The sequence below is a fragment of the Tamandua tetradactyla genome, chromosome 13 (assembly GCF_023851605.1).
Source record: "Tamandua tetradactyla isolate mTamTet1 chromosome 13, mTamTet1.pri, whole genome shotgun sequence".
Taxonomy (NCBI): Eukaryota; Metazoa; Chordata; class Mammalia; order Pilosa; family Myrmecophagidae; genus Tamandua; species Tamandua tetradactyla.
This window is the reverse complement of record NC_135339.1, coordinates 2,165,439-2,181,059: the sequence shown is the minus strand read 5'-3', so window position 1 is coordinate 2,181,059 and position 15,621 is coordinate 2,165,439. Positions and strand designations below refer to the sequence as shown.

At 40.2% G+C, this 15,621-nt stretch overlaps 1 protein-coding gene across 4 annotated transcripts in view; it reads right to left on the bottom strand.

The window, feature by feature from the left end:
• LOC143653489 (anthrax toxin receptor-like) overlaps window positions 1-15,621 on the bottom strand; it is a 74,206-nt gene that overhangs the window by 41,844 nt on the left and 16,741 nt on the right. For 2 of the 4 annotated variants that reach the window (XM_077124518.1, XM_077124521.1), the window contains exons 1-2: window positions 4,774-4,886; window positions 656-912 (exon numbers count right to left, since the gene is read on the bottom strand). Coding sequence is in view for 1 of the 4 variants with exons in the window: in XM_077124521.1 (XP_076980636.1) it covers window positions 656-690 (35 nt within the window). In the remaining 3 variants the exon portion in view is untranslated. Of the gene's footprint in view, window positions 1-655; window positions 913-4,773; window positions 4,887-12,347; window positions 12,497-15,621 lie in introns of those variants that run through there. The other 2 variants (XM_077124519.1, XM_077124520.1) reach the window with 2 other exon arrangements.

Here is a 15,621-nt window from a genome sequence, read left to right as displayed (position 1 = left end):
GTTCCTCAGTAAAGGTATATTCCTATGCTGCGACATAAAACATAAACCCAAAAGTCCCTCACAAATTTTAGAGGTGCCTTATTTCTTGTAGGAACCAGGGACAAACTTTTTTTTTTAAATTCAAAAAATTGTAACAAATCTTTAACTTTAACCTTTACTCCCTGTGTCTTTAAAGCGTCTATTAGATCTTCTACAAGTTTTATGCTGACTAATTTCTTCTTCCATAACTACTTACCGAGGTTCTGTCGGCAGGGTCTTCTTATAGGCTCTTCCCGCAGGGCAGGTTCCCCTGCAGTGGTCCCTTTTACAGGCTTTTTCCCCTTCTCTACAGAGCTTTTAAATATCCGGGGCCAAAGAATGGGCTTTTAGGATTTCATTAATCAGGTTCCAGTAAGTGAAAGCAGTGACTGGGACCTTTTCAGGACCGAAGGTTCGGAAGTAGTCCTTTAGACAATCTCCGACCCTTAGCCAGCATTGCTGGTCTACAGTACCTTCCTGAGGGAACTAAGGGCAAGTTTTTAGTAGGAAATCAAAGAAGTGTGTGAGATCTTTTTTCTTAACTCTAGTTCCTCATGTCTTGAGCGATTGTTTAACTTGACTAACATATAATTCATGTTGGGAAGTTGCTTGTCTCGTGGTAGGGGTGGGGGCTTACCTTTTTTCTTCTTTCTTTTCCTTTGTGCTTTGCATGCGTGAGTTTTATCTTTTTCTTCTTTCTTTTCCTTTTTGTCGGCACTGATCAACTGCTGAATGGATCTGTCTCGCGAGCGAGACCCTTCGCGGCAATCCCGGGTGCGGTGAGTGTGAGAGGCCTCTCTCCTTGAGTGCGGCGTTCCGTCCCTCACAAAGCTCGAGCCCCACGTTGGGCGCCAGTTGTCCCGACCCGCGGGACGATCAACTGAGGCTCTACACCTGTAAGGGAGGAATGGTATGGGATAAGAGACACGAGGAATGACAGCAAGACAAGTATTCTGATCAAACTGCAAAATTTTATTGAGGAGGCTGGGTATATATACTCTAGAAGGAGAGGGGGTGGCTAGTAGGGACGGTGCTGATCTGGGATTGGTGGCTGCTGTTGCTAGGGTGGATGGCAGAAGTACGGTTAGTACTTTTGGCGCGAACTACTATTACTTCTGTAAAGAAGGCTGATTATAGCTTAGGCTGTTCTTGCATCAGCCCTGGCGGCCATGTTGCATGTTTCCGGCATTGCTGAGGGTGGATTTTATACATGCTACCTTAATTGGCCCCAACAGCACCTGGCCCTAAAGCACGCAAAACTGCTGACCTATCACAGGAATCCCCGTAGGCATCACCAGCCAGCCTTTCTCTAACCCCGCCACCCCTGGGGAAGCGCGACTTCCCCGGCCCGCACCCTAAGCGCCTGGACCCGGGAACCTTGCCCCAGGACAATAAAATTTTAAACTCGGACTCAGTTTCTTTGATTTCTCAATCAGCAACCATTAAAAACCTAATAATTTCAACACACACACACAAATATTAGGGTGAAAGGAGATCAGTTCCTAAGGATAAGAGTTTCATTTTGCAGAAAGTTATAAACATTCTAAATTTGCATGCTCCTAATAAAACACGAGTGATAGAAGTGTAAGGAGGAATGGACAAATCCACTATTACTGTGAGAAATTTCAACATATCTGGTCAGGTAGACAAAATGCTACTAACATTTGAGAAGACCTGAATAACACAACAGAAAAAACTCTTTGAAACAATGTGATAAGCACATAACAAGAAAGCCATAAATGTAGGTGATAATCAACTCTTTAGAAACAATATGAACATCTGACAACCACTAGCAAAAATTAAAAATTACTGTATGCTAAAGCCCCTATAAAACCAATCAACCTTATCCAACCCAATGCATGGCTCTTGAGCTTGCCTTTGCTAATTCCTTTAGCATGTACTCTTTATTTTTGATATATATATATATATAAACTTTTTCATTGTAGCGTATAATATACATACAAAGCAAATAAATAAAAAAACAATAGTTTTCAAAGCACTCTTCAACAAGTAATTACAGGAGAGACCCCAGAGTTTGTCATGGGCTACTATATGATCTTCTCAGATTTTTTCTTCTAGCTGCTCCAGAATATATAGGAGATTAGAAGGCTTAAATTTTTTTTATCATCACAATCAACTTTTCTTCCTTCTTCTTTTGTGAAAAATAACATATATACAAAACAATAAATTTCAGAGCACAGCACCAAAATAAGTTGTTGAACAGATTTCAGAGTTTGGCACTGGTTACAACTCTACAATTTTAGAACAGGGAGAGTTTAGCAGGATGGCTGGATATATCAATAAGGAGAACAATTCGTTACTTCACAACAGCAGTAATCAGTTGGAAGATTTAATTTAAAACTACCAAAACACTGGCAGTAAAACAAGGTATTTAGGTGTGCTGGTTTGGAAGGAAGTATGCCCTCTAGAAAAGCCATGTTTTAATCAAAATCCCATCTCATAAAGGTAGAATAATCCCTGTTCAATACTGTATGTTTGAAACTGTAATCAGATCATCTCTCTGGATGATGTGATTTAGTCAAGAGTGGTTGTTAAACTGGATTAGGTGACGACACATCTCCACCCATTTTGGAGAAAGAAAGAGATTCAGAAAGAGCAGCACCACACAGCAGAGTCCACAAGCCAGCGACCTGGCTGTTGCTTCTCTGCATGCATACCTAATACATTTTCTGCCTGCTTACCCTGGGCAGTGCCTCTGAATTCTTTCTAGCGGCACGGCCACTAACCTGGAAACCCGAATCCAGCAACAGGATCTGCTGTGGCTCCCCCGACCCTGCCCCTAAGACCCTGAGAACCTCAGTCACCCTGGAGGTCCTGGCTGGGCCTTGCTCCCTGCAGCCCTGGGAAGGCCAGACAAGCTCCACTTCCCCAAAGCATCCCCATCTCAGCCACCTATTTCCCAGGGGAACCAGGTCCTTCCTTCCTTTTCTTTTCCCCATGTGCCAGGCATGGTTGCGGAGTGGTTGACATGCCAAGAGCAATGCCCACCCCTGAGGGCTGGGAGAACAGTGGGGGCTGATGACGTGGAGAGAGGAATTCAGAAATGGGACCAGAGAAGAAGTCAGTGGTCAGGGAGGGGTGAGAGGGCAAGGGGGGGTCAGGGAGCAATTCAGAGGGGGCCAGAGAGATCCAGATGGCAGGTCAAAGAAGGGTCAGAGAGGTCCAGAAGGGCTATCCAAAGCAAGTAGCCTCAGCCTGGGGAGCACACAGGTGTGGTGGGTAGAGACAGTTCAGGAAACATGATGAACAAAGTACAGCGCAGGCCCTTGGCTATGGTTGATTCTATCAAGCCAACAACCTTGACAGACGTCAAGTCAAAAAACCCAGGGGGTGTAGGCAGCCTGGAGGGCAGGGATGCCTTGGGGGTTCCTAAGCAGGGGAACAGGAGAAATTTGTGCAGCAGGCGATGGCCCTGGGTGCAGGCCAGGTGCACAGGAAGAGGAGGCTGGGTGGGGGATTTGGGCAGAGAACTGGGACCCAGGACAAGGCAGAGGGGTGGTGGGGCAAACCTGGAGCAGAGTGGTAGGAACTCCACGTGTCCAGGCCTGTGGGACTGCGTGGGCACAGAGAGGGCTGGTCATGAGCCAGGCTGCAGAGCAAGGTCAGGGAGAATGGGTGGGGCATGAGGACTTGCTGGAGAGGGTCTGGAAGGAGGGCTGAGGGCAGGGTGGAGAGGGTCTGCAGTTACAAGTGGCTGGAAGGGGGCACTTTTCCAGGGAACCTGAGGTGTCTCCACCAGGAGGAAGACGCAGCCCTACCTCCTGTTTCTCACCTCAGCTCAGGAAACTCATTCAGCAGCCCCCACACAGAGACACAGGGAAAGGGGTCAGCGATGAGGGGACTCACAGAGACAGCACTGCTTGCCCCAAGGACTGCACAGGGTGGAGGGGGTGACAAAAATCCCCCCAGAGAGCAAGCAAGAAGGGCTTCCCTGGGAAGGAGGCGCAGGGAGGACTGAGGGGCAACAGTATGCAGGGTGGCTGTGGGTGGGGAAGGGACTTCTGGTCCACCCCAGCCTGGAGTGTCCCACACGGCACAGCACGGGAGGCCCTGGAATACTGGGAATGAGGCCAGTGCAAACTGGGGTGTGGGCGTACGAAATAGAAGGTACAACTCAAAGACCTCGCACTGGAAACCGCATTAACAAGTTTAAGATTGACTGTAGGCTAAATGATACTATTGTGGATAGAGCGAGCGAATAAAATATACTATTACATTAATTTCATCTTTTTTCAATTAGACAAGTTGTGGATTTACAGAAAAATCATGAACTTTTTTTTTTTTAATGTAGCTACTGGGAAATTTTAAAATGACTTTCTTGGCACCCACGTGCGGCTGCCACTGCAGCTCCACTGGACAGAGCTGCTCTGGGTGGAGAACCTGAGGACCAGGGTTGGGCCGTTAGGAAGAGTGGGGATGGATCTAGACTTCACCTTTCACAGGGTGAAAAAAAAAAAGGAGGACCTTCACAGGGAGCCAGCTCCCTGTCCCTGGCGTGTTCAACCAAGGAGCTTGCTGCGCCGGTGACGAGATTGGATAAATGCGCTCCAAAGATGCCTCTAATCCAAAGGGAGCCCCAGGCAGCGCTACAGGAGGCCGGGAGTCCTGTCCACCCCTGCGCATGGCTGTGCAGGCCCGGGCTGCTTGAGAAGATCCCTGTGCTCATACCAAGTTAGGGGGAAAGACAACATTCCTGAGAAAGCCATGTTATGCCAGTTTGAAACTATTACGTACCCTAGAAAAGCCAAGTCTTGCTTTAATCCTGTTGTTCAGGCTGGGAAACTTTGATTGGATTGCTTCCATGGAGAGATGACACACCCGGTTGTGGATAAGACCTTTTGGTTAGATTACTTCCATGGAGAGGTGGCACACCCAATTGTGTGTGGGGTCTTTTGATTCAATGGAGATGCGAGTCCACCCATCTGGGTGGGTCTTGATTCGTTTCCTGGAATCCTATAAAAGAGGAAATTTTTTGGAGAAAGAGATTTGGAGAGAGCAGAAAAGAATGACCTAGCCACAAGAAGCAGAGTCCATTAACCAGTGACCTCTGGAGATGAAGAAGGAAAACGCCTCCTGGGGAGCTTCATGAAACAGGAATCCAGGAGAGAAAGCTAGCAGATGATGCCATGTTCGCCATATGCCCTTCTAGCTGAGAGAGAGAAAAGCCCTATGTTCACCATGTGCCTTCTCACTTCAGAGAGAGACCCTGAACTTCATCAGCTTTGAACCAAAAGTAATTTTCCATGGATGGCTTTGGAAATTCCTATAGACTTGCTTTAATTGGGACATTATCTCAGCCTTAGAACTGTAAACTAGCAACTTATTAAATTCCCCCTTTTAAAGCTTTTCTGCTTCTGATATATTGCATTCTGGCAGCTAGCAGAGTAGAACACATGCCATGAAAAGTAAAAACTAATAGAAGTCAAAAACATTACTCTTATTAGTTTTTGATAAACCCTGACCCACAGATAAATAACATAAAATACATTAGCCACGAGTCAGAGAAGCTGATATGTAGTACAGGCCCTATACAAATACTTTTAAAATTCATTTTGCTATATTAACTTTTAAAATGCCTTTTAACCCCTGAGCTTATTCCCATATGTTTGAAATGGGAATAATAATATCTGACTAGTCTACTTTAGGGGATTTTTACGAAGATTGTGTAAGATTATATAAAGCACTGGGAAATCCTTTGTAATTTTAAAATGCTATAGAAATCCAAAATATTGTATTTATACCTTTTATATTTTTATACTTGAAAATCCATGGACTACCTCATACAGGCTATCCTTGTTTGCATACTAGTGCTGGACCATTAAAATGACCACGCAAACTGAAATCATATAAAGAAGCTGTGTTAGTTTAAAAGGATTATGTGCCCTGGAAAAGCCATGTTTTCATCCTGATCCCATCACGTGAAGGCAGTCATTCCTTTAACCCCTATTCAGTACTATAGGCTGGAAAGTTGATTATTATCTCCATGGAGCTGTGACTCACCCAATTGTGGGTATTAACATTTAATTGGAGGGAGATGTAACTCCACCCATTCCAGGTGTGTCCTGATGAGTTTATTGGAATCCTTTAAAAGAGGAAGCATTTTGGAGAAAGCGTGAGTGACGGGAGAGCCAGGACAGAGCCATGAAAACTATGAGAGCCCACTCAGCTGGACACCTTTGCAGATGGAGAAGGAAAACATCCCTGGGGGAGTGTCATGCGATGGAAGCCTGGAGAGAAAGCCAACAGAGGTCACCATGTTTGCCAGGTGCCTTTCCAGATGAGACAGGGAAACCCTGAACATCGCTGGTCTTTCTTGAGTGAAGGTAATGCTTGTTGGTGCCTTAATTTGGGCACTGTTATAACCTGCTCTAACTGAGACATTTTCACAGCTTTAAAACTGTAAACAGCAACTTAATAAATTCTCCTCTTTAAAAGCCATTCTGTTGCTTCCTATGAAACAGAGCTCGAAGGATATTAAGGAATGACGAGAAAGAGACAGACGGGTTCAGGGGGGTCTGAAGCTTAACTTTAACAAACAACAGACAACTTTGTTCTTATCCAGATCCTGCTTATATACAGCAGGGTGACTAAAGGCATGCATGCATTTCTTGAGGGAACAGAGAGCCTATCTTTCAGTGCTCTCTTCCTTCATACTTAACATAACCATTTGGGATAAACATTCTCTTCCTTCCAGACTGCTCTACATAACAATCTCCACAGTTTACTGCTCTCACCCTGAGGCCAGCTGCTCCCAACAAATTCTGCAGGTCTTGTTTTAACCCTTGGCTCCTACATTTCCCCCTTCTTATTTTATTAGCCAAGGTGACTGTGCCTGTCTTAGGTTGCCCTTAAGCTCTGAAGGAAGGGTCTTACCCGTCATTGGCTACCAGTCAAGCTCTCTGACTTTGATTATTTGTTGTTTAACACACCTGAGGAGGAAGAGAAAATGTATAAACAACCCCAAACCTAACAATGCAGTTTCAGTGACTGCAGCCATTGTGATAATTCTGATGATTCCAATGACAGCTGTAATGAGTCTTTCTTTCTTCCCTTCCCCTTCTCTTCCCTTTCTTCCTTCCTTTCTCATCATTCCTTAATATCCTTCGAGCTCTGTTTCATGGGAAGCAACATGTATACAGTGTTTATGGCTGCTATTTAAAGAGAAGTTAGTTATTAGAATTCACTATAAAAATTGGTCCCAGTCCTAGGAAAATTTTCCATAAATTTCTCTAAATAATGTATTTATCATCCCAAAATTTTGGCACAAATCATCCTCTATGTAATAAACTCTGATTTAGCTTGCCTGTCCATATAGTCTCAGTTATCTTCGACCCCACAGGGGTCGCAACTCTTACAGTTCCATAGGAATCATTAATTATGATAACTCTTAGCCCATATGATGTAACTGCCATCCATTCCAACTTTCTTTCCCAACTAACAGGCAAAAATCATTTGATTACACGAGTTATGCATATGGGTCTTTCTAAAAATAGAAGAGTTAAATATGTTATCATGTTTCTTCTTCTTTAAGTAGTTTTGGAAATCTTAAATCTACTGGACCTGGGAATCCTAAACTTGTATTCAGATACTTTGGTAAAGTTGGATCTGCCAATGTTAAGGACTGCAGCAAGGGTGGGTTAGGAATATAAGCCCAATAAGTATAATTCAGCAATTGAAGTTATATGTCCTATAATATACATTACCCATTTAGTTATTTTCGTCCGGGGCGACATGTCTGGGTTTTATTCTCTTCGAGGGAATCCAAACTGAGATTCCATCATCTGCAATGACAAGAGCGAATCCCCTACCGCACACCTTTATCATGCCTGGTTTCCACAAATCATCTTTAACATCTTTCCAACAGATCGGCTGCCGCTGCAGTTCTGTTTGGGATGTTATCATTTTTCTTTTCCAAATGACTAAAATGTTGTTCTGCAGGAGTTTGTGATGAATTATCATAAATGTTTAAAAAATTTAAAGTAAACAGTGCTTTTGCTAATTGATCTTTATGTGTACTTATTTTCATAACATTATCCTCCTGATCATCATCTCCCCCTTTTTGTTTTATTAGCATAGACTTTAGTGTCCGGTTTACTCGTTCAATAATTACTAGCCCAGAGGGATTATGTGGAATTTCTGTGATATGATTAATAGTAAAAGCAGTACAGAATTTATGAAATTGCTTTCCTGTATAAGCAGGACCATTGTCCGTTATAATAGATTGAGGGCATCCCATAACAGCAAAAGCATTAAGTAAATGTGATCAAACATGGCAGAAACATTCTCCAGATTGTGCGGTAGCCCAGATGAAATGAGAACAGGTGGCTATGATAACATGTACATATTGCATTTCACCAAAATGTGAAATATGAGGTAAAGAAAATAATAAAATCAACAGGCTTTTCTAGATCTATCTGAACAAGCTGCCCTTCTTGAATGCGTTGTTCAATTAACTGTAACTCTTGTTCAGCTGCAGCTGTTAACTGCCTTTTGCTTAATAAATCAGAATCTCCTTGTAAAATATTAAACAAGTTTTGTAACATATAATTAGGAATCCCTAAAGTGGCAGGTAGCAAAAATGAAAGCAGAGTGTCAATAGTGATGTGTACCCATAGTAAATGGCCAGATGTTTTAAAACGAATTTTAAAAAATGATTGAAAAGGAACGCAAGAATATGGATTCTTTATAATTGGCTGTGCATTTTTGGTGATTTTAAATTTACTGAATGCACTTTTTATGATATTTTCCCACAATAGTGGCCAAATTCCAATTTGCTTACATGACTGGGCCCAGTTGGGTCCTGTGGGAACTGGCTAGGGACCAAGAGGAGCTTCCTGGGACCTAGATATTTTTATTAAAGTACACCTCCTTCTGGGAGGATAGCCAGTCCTCCCAGGTAGAGTGCACATTTTAACTGTTTCTTACCAAGGTCATGCGATAGCAACATCAGTTACATGTAATGGCAACATCAGGTGAGCAAAAAAGACTCCACAATATTTTTTCCTTGCATTCAGTCCTCAAATCTGATCTGCTCCCAACATAAGCCATGGTTATTTTGAGATAAATTTAGTTTATACACATACGTAGTTTATATAAACACTGGACAAAGCATTAAGATATTTTGGCTTAAAGGAATTTAGGTATTTATATGATTTGAATACTATTTGGCCAATAATAGATTCATTTACAGCAATATTCCTTAGATTAATAGATTAACCCACCTGGTTTGCGGCAAGAAACAATTTTTTGCCAGTATAATGATACCCAGGAGAAAATCAGTATTTTTTATACAAATAACAGCATGATAAAAGTTAACATATTTCGATAAAACCCAGACTTTTTGCCTTTTACACTAATTATCTAGAAAAAATTTTATATCTTTTCATTAGAACAAGGCTAAGAGCCCAAGAAAACGTTGTCATTTCAGACTCATTAAATTTTTCTTGATTTTAATAATTTCCATTTTTACAAACTATTAGCAATTATTGTATTAGTTTAGGCTTTGTCCTACATTTTTCTCATTTTGTAACAGTTATTCATTTTATCTTAGGATAAACTATTGTCTTTCCTATTAATAAATATATATCTTTTATATTTTTCATACTTAAGTCATTATTTTGAACAAATATTTTACCATATAATTTCCATCAAAATAAAATTTGGTAGAATAGTGTTAAATACTTAAAATACTTTAGTTAATGCATATTTGAAACATCAATACATAGTTTTTACCAACAATTTTCAGTTTTAAAGTTCTGAAAATATATATATATTTTAAATATGAATAGGATCTAAACTCATGGCCAGTTTCCAAATTGCTGTCTGTTGAGGATCTAATTTAACAAAAGGAGAAGGGGCTGCCATTCCCATTCCGTGTCACAAGATTTTATTTGTAGCATTGGTATAAATTTTAGTAGATTAATTATTCAGATTAAACCAAGGTAACTTAACAGAACACTTTGAAGCAGAACTACAATCCTGAATTGCATACCCCTTAGGGGACCAATCTGTTACTATTCCATAGGAACCATTAATGAGTACTGACTTTTGTTTGGCATGGCGTTGCTCTTATTGAATATTTTTTGACTCAGGTGTATATGAATTTTTATATAAAGGCAGCTCATTAAGAAGGAGCTCAGAAATTAATTTTTCTTTATCTTGCTCTGCTAAAGGTACGGTAAAGAAGCATTTTTTAAAAATCTATTATAATAATAGAGCACTTTTGAAAATGGTATTTTATATCACTGAAGAGACGTTTCAAAAGGATCTTGGGAAAGTGGATAGCTATTAGGCAAAAATATAATATTGGATCACTATGGAACACTTTATTTCAAATTAAACTCTAACTGGATTAAAGCACTAAACATAAAAAAACATTAACTTACAAGGAAAAAGCACAGAATTATTATGATCTAGACTCAAGGCATTCCTAAAGAGCACAGAACACCCTGAAACCATAAAAGAACACAGATTTGACTAGTAAAAATGAGCTATTTCTTCATTACAAATATATATGCATATGTATGTATGAGAGATACAAGAAAATAGGAAAAAATACCAGATCTAAAGCATAAAAAAGGGATAATTTTCTTATGGGTTATTATTCATAAGAAGAAGAATGAATAGAAAATTGGACAAAATACAGTAGTTCACTGAAAATAAATATGAAAGTCTTAAAAATAAGTGGAAAGATATTTCTTCATTCTCAAAGAAATGCCAATTAGATCATCAATAAGAAATAATATATCATTTAAGAGATGAACAAAAATCCACAAATCTGACAGTACAAAATACCAATGAGATGTGAGAAAACAAATACTCTGATTCATCATTTTTATGAATCTGTAGACTGATGTACCTTTTTGAAGAGCAATTTGGTAATATCAAAATATAAAATATCTACACCTGTGCCTGGAAATTCCATAAGAATTTTTCCTAAAGAATCCCTTCACTTACGTGCAGGCATGTGGAGAGGGATGGGTGCTGTTCTCAACAGCCTGAACGTCTATCATAGGAGATTAGTTAAACTGAGGTATGTGCCCATTCAATCACCTACATGTAATACTTGAAATGAATAAGATAGAGCTCAACGCGCTGATAATATACTTCATAATTGTATTTTATGTGGGAAAAAAATAAAGTGTAGAATAGTGAATAAAGTACACGCCAACACCTTACACCCTCTAAGCCCAACTCTGTAAGTGAGATCATCGCCCTCCCCACTTCGTGGGATCTGACCTCCAGGGGTGAAAGTCTCCCTGGCAGCTTGGGAGATGACTCCCAGGGAAGAGTCCAACCCTGCCACCATGGGATAAACAATTCCATTCTGACAGAAAGGGGGAAAAAAGTGTAACTAATACAGTATCAGTGGCTGAGAGAATTCCAATAGAGTTGAGAGGCTACTCTGGAGGTCACTCTTGAGTAAACTTCAGACATTGCTACCTATCATAACCTGCCAAACCCCAACCAAAACCATGCCAGCCAATCCTAAAGAACACCTAGGGCAATACATAAGATTCTACAAAGGTTCCATGGACTAGGGTAACTTTCCAGAAACCTACAACCTCCAGATGGGTTCCTTGACCAGTAAGTCCTGAAATTAGAGGGCCCATACTCTCTAGAACATCAGCGAGTTCCATCTCCTACTCTATATTATTGACAGCTCCTTCCAACACGAAAAAGTTAGAATGGCTATAGCCCAAATACCTCTAAAGAGTGGGATAGAAAGATCAAAGATGTTGGTGGAGTTATACAGAGAAGGTAGGGTTTAACAAACGAATATGACTGCTCAACCATTAAATTCATATCTCTTTTAGTCTCCGTATCTTAGAGCAGCTAGAAGTAAAAAGCTAAAATTGCAGAATTGTAATCCATACCAAATTCTGAAATCTGTTCTACAACTAATGGTGGTGCTGTGAAATTTATTGCTTTTTTGTATATATGCTATTTTTCATAAAAAAAGAAAAAAAAGTTGACTGTGATGATAAAAAAAAAATTTATTCCTTCTAGCCGCCTATATTCTGGAGCGGCTACAAGGAAAAATCCAACAGGATTGTATGGTAGCCCATGACAAACTCTGGGATCTGTCCTGTAACTACTCATTGAAAACTGCTTTGAAAACTATTGCTTTTTTCTTTCTTTCTTTGTATATATGTATATACTATACAACAAAAAAGTTGAAAAAAAATGGAGTATTTTAAAAAAGATCAATGTACCCAATTTAAAAAGAGGGAAAAGCAAAAGAAAAGTGATGTGAAAAAGAAAACACATAGATAAACAGATTTTTTTCTCAAGATTTAAATATTTACCATAAACTCCTGGAGAATTTCATAGTTTGCTACTTTTTCCTCAAGCATCTCAAAGAAAGTCTTGATGGATGACTGCTCAGGAAAATTGAACATTAATGGTTGAATCTGAGCTAACTCAGCTAGCTCCATTTCAGAAACAATTTGTCCATCTAAGGAAAAAGGAAAAGAAAAAATTACATTTGTAAACTACTTGTATGCTAAGGTGTTTGTTAAGGGGGATTTTATTTTTTGCTGTTGTTTTATCTTAAATAAGAGTACAGGCATTTAAGAGTTAATGGATTTTTACTTTTCCAGAGTTGGAGAATCTGTTATTTTGAAAGAGAATGTCTTTGTTTTGGAAAAATCATGACTATGTACCTTTTAATTACACAAAACCCACTGTTTTTTAGAGAAAACTGTGAAGAATTGACAATTACATGAATTGTCACAATTTTGCCAAGGCAACACTAAATGAGACTTGCCACAGGAAGAAGAAAGAACCTTTTGCCCTCCCTGGGACTGAGTGCCTGGACTGCGACATGGAAGGATGTGCAGACTCCAACACCAATCTCCTACACCAAAACAGATCAACTATACGCCTGCACACACAGGCACCCCATACCCTCCGCCACCAAGGAGGGGGAGATCTGTACGATGCAATTAATAAGCCTGAGTAAGAAAACAGACTTATATGTAAACTCGTCACCAATAACAAGAGAAGAGAAGGCATTCTAATGAATAGCACATCAGTATCTGTTTTTGAATGATGATCTTTTCAGGACATACTGACAGTCTAATTCCAAATATCTTAAATTATAGAACACATTCTCTGGCCCAGATGCAACAAATCTAGAAATTGAAAGAACAATGATATTTTTTAAAATTTCAGAACTTTGAGGTAAAATGTTAACGTGATACCAATTCTCAAAACCCAGAGGTAAGGAATACGCATAAAAAATCAAGTTAATGATAACTCAAAAAAAGAAGCAATTAAGCAAAGGAATGGATACTCAGCACAAGGAAGAAGTTTCTAAGAATCCACACAATCCTGTGCTGCTCAAGCAGCTCATCCTGTCTTAGAACCTGAAAGGGACAGACAGAGCTATATATGCTAATGAACAGGATAGAAATAAAAAATGGGAATTCTTCAGGCATCATGCAGAAGAAAACGAGGATTGCAATATAGTATGTATACTGGAGCTTTCCAGAGAAATAGAACAAAATATATACACAAATAAAGTGATTCATTTAAAGAAATTGGTTCATATGATTGGGGGGGGGGGTGGCAATTTTAAAACTGTGGCACAGGCTAGCAGGCTGGGACCTCCAGTAAGAGGTGATGCTGAAATTTTCAGTCTGTGATCCACAGAGGTTAGCAGGCTGGAAACTCAGAAAGTAGATGGTACAGTTCTGAGGCACATTTTCCTCCTTTCCTTCCTCCCTCCCCTCCCTCCATCCCCCCATTCCTTTCACTCTCTCTTCTTTCTTTCCTTTTCTTTCTTTCCCTTTCCCTTTCCCTCTCCCTCTCTCTCTCCTTCACTCCAGCAAAAGATAGAAAAAAGAAACAACTCATTCATAACATATCCCTTACTTCTCCCTCTCACTGACCACTAGTATTTCAACCTACTCAATTTATTTTAACCTCTGTTCCTCCTATTATTTATTTTATATTCAGATTTTTTACTCATCTATCCACACACTAAATAAAAGGAGCATCAGACACAAGGTTTTCACAATCACACAGTCACACTGTACAAGTTGTATCAAATCATCTTCAAGAAACATGGTTACTGGAACACAGCTCTACAGTTTCAGGTACTTTCCCCTCCAGCCACTCCAATACAGCATAAACTAAAAAGTGATATGTACATAATGTGTAAGAATAACCTCCAGGATAACCTCTCAACTGTTTGAAATCTCTTAACCACTGATAACTTATTTTTATCATTTCTCTCTTCCCCTTTTTGGTCAAAAACGTTTTTTCAATCCCTTGATGCTGGGTCCTGGCTCATCCTGGGAGTCCTGTCCCACGCTGCCAGGCAGATTTACACCCCTGGGAGTCATGCCCCATGTAGAGGGAGAGGGCAATGAGTTCACCTGCTTAGTTGCTTAGAGAGAAAGTCTACACAACAAAAGAGTTCTCTGGGGGTGACTCTTAGGCCTCATCTTAAGCAGGCTTAGCCTATCCTTTGCAGGAATAACTTTCATAAGGGCAACCCCCAAGACAGAGGGTTCAGCCTACTGATTTGGTTGTCCCCATTGCTTGCAAGAACACAAAAAATTCTCTAAATGGGGAAGTTGAGTATTTCCCCCTTTCTCCACATTCGCCCAAGGGGACGTAGCAAATAGTTCTTTATTCATTGTCCAAATAACTCTGGGATTTATCTGGGTATCACACTAACCTAGCCAAACCAACAAAATTTCAAGCCTTATTCAAGATTCCAGGTACTTATAAGTTCAATTAAACTGACCATACAAGTTAAATTAGGAAATGCACTAACCGAAGTATAAATTTTGCACCAGATTCTCCCTTTAGTCTCACACAGAAGTTGAGGTTTTAAAATATGAATGACATCACCCTTTACCCAGGCTTCTTATATACCTTAATTCCTATCCTGATCAGCTTCACTGATTAGATATCTGATCACTTTTTCAACTTTTTAAGCAGTTCCTATATGGGATACTCCTGCCTTTCATAACTTCAGAGCTCTAACTTGGAGTCTCAGGTGTCATATAAATAACCAAAGTTTCTGGGAAAGACCATAGTTATATACAGCTCAGTATCTGACAACATAGAATTAACAGTTATACCTCCTGAATATATATATGACTGCTGTAATAGCTTACAATCTAGGACCCTTTACAATAGGCCCCAACTTAATATCCCTCAACTTTAGTTCACTGAATATTTATATTATAGTTAGCCCATAAGATTGAGGTATGATAATATTTATCTTTTTCTTCTTGACATTTCATTCAACATACAGTCCTAATAAGTTGCCAGCCTCACAACTTCATTCCTTCTTGCGGTCACCCAGCAGTCCATTGTATGTATACACCTTAGTTCCCCCTTCCATTCCACAGTCGATGTACCCTTAGTCCACCTCCATTCATTGTGGATCATGAACACTGCCACCAGACACCAGTGTGCAAATGCCCATTCCTGTCCCCACACTCCAGGTATATACTGAGCAACAGGGGTTCAGGATCATATGGCAAACCAACTCCTAGCCTCCTGTGGAACCACCACACTGCCTTCTAAAGGGCTGCATCTCTCATTTCCCTACCAACAATG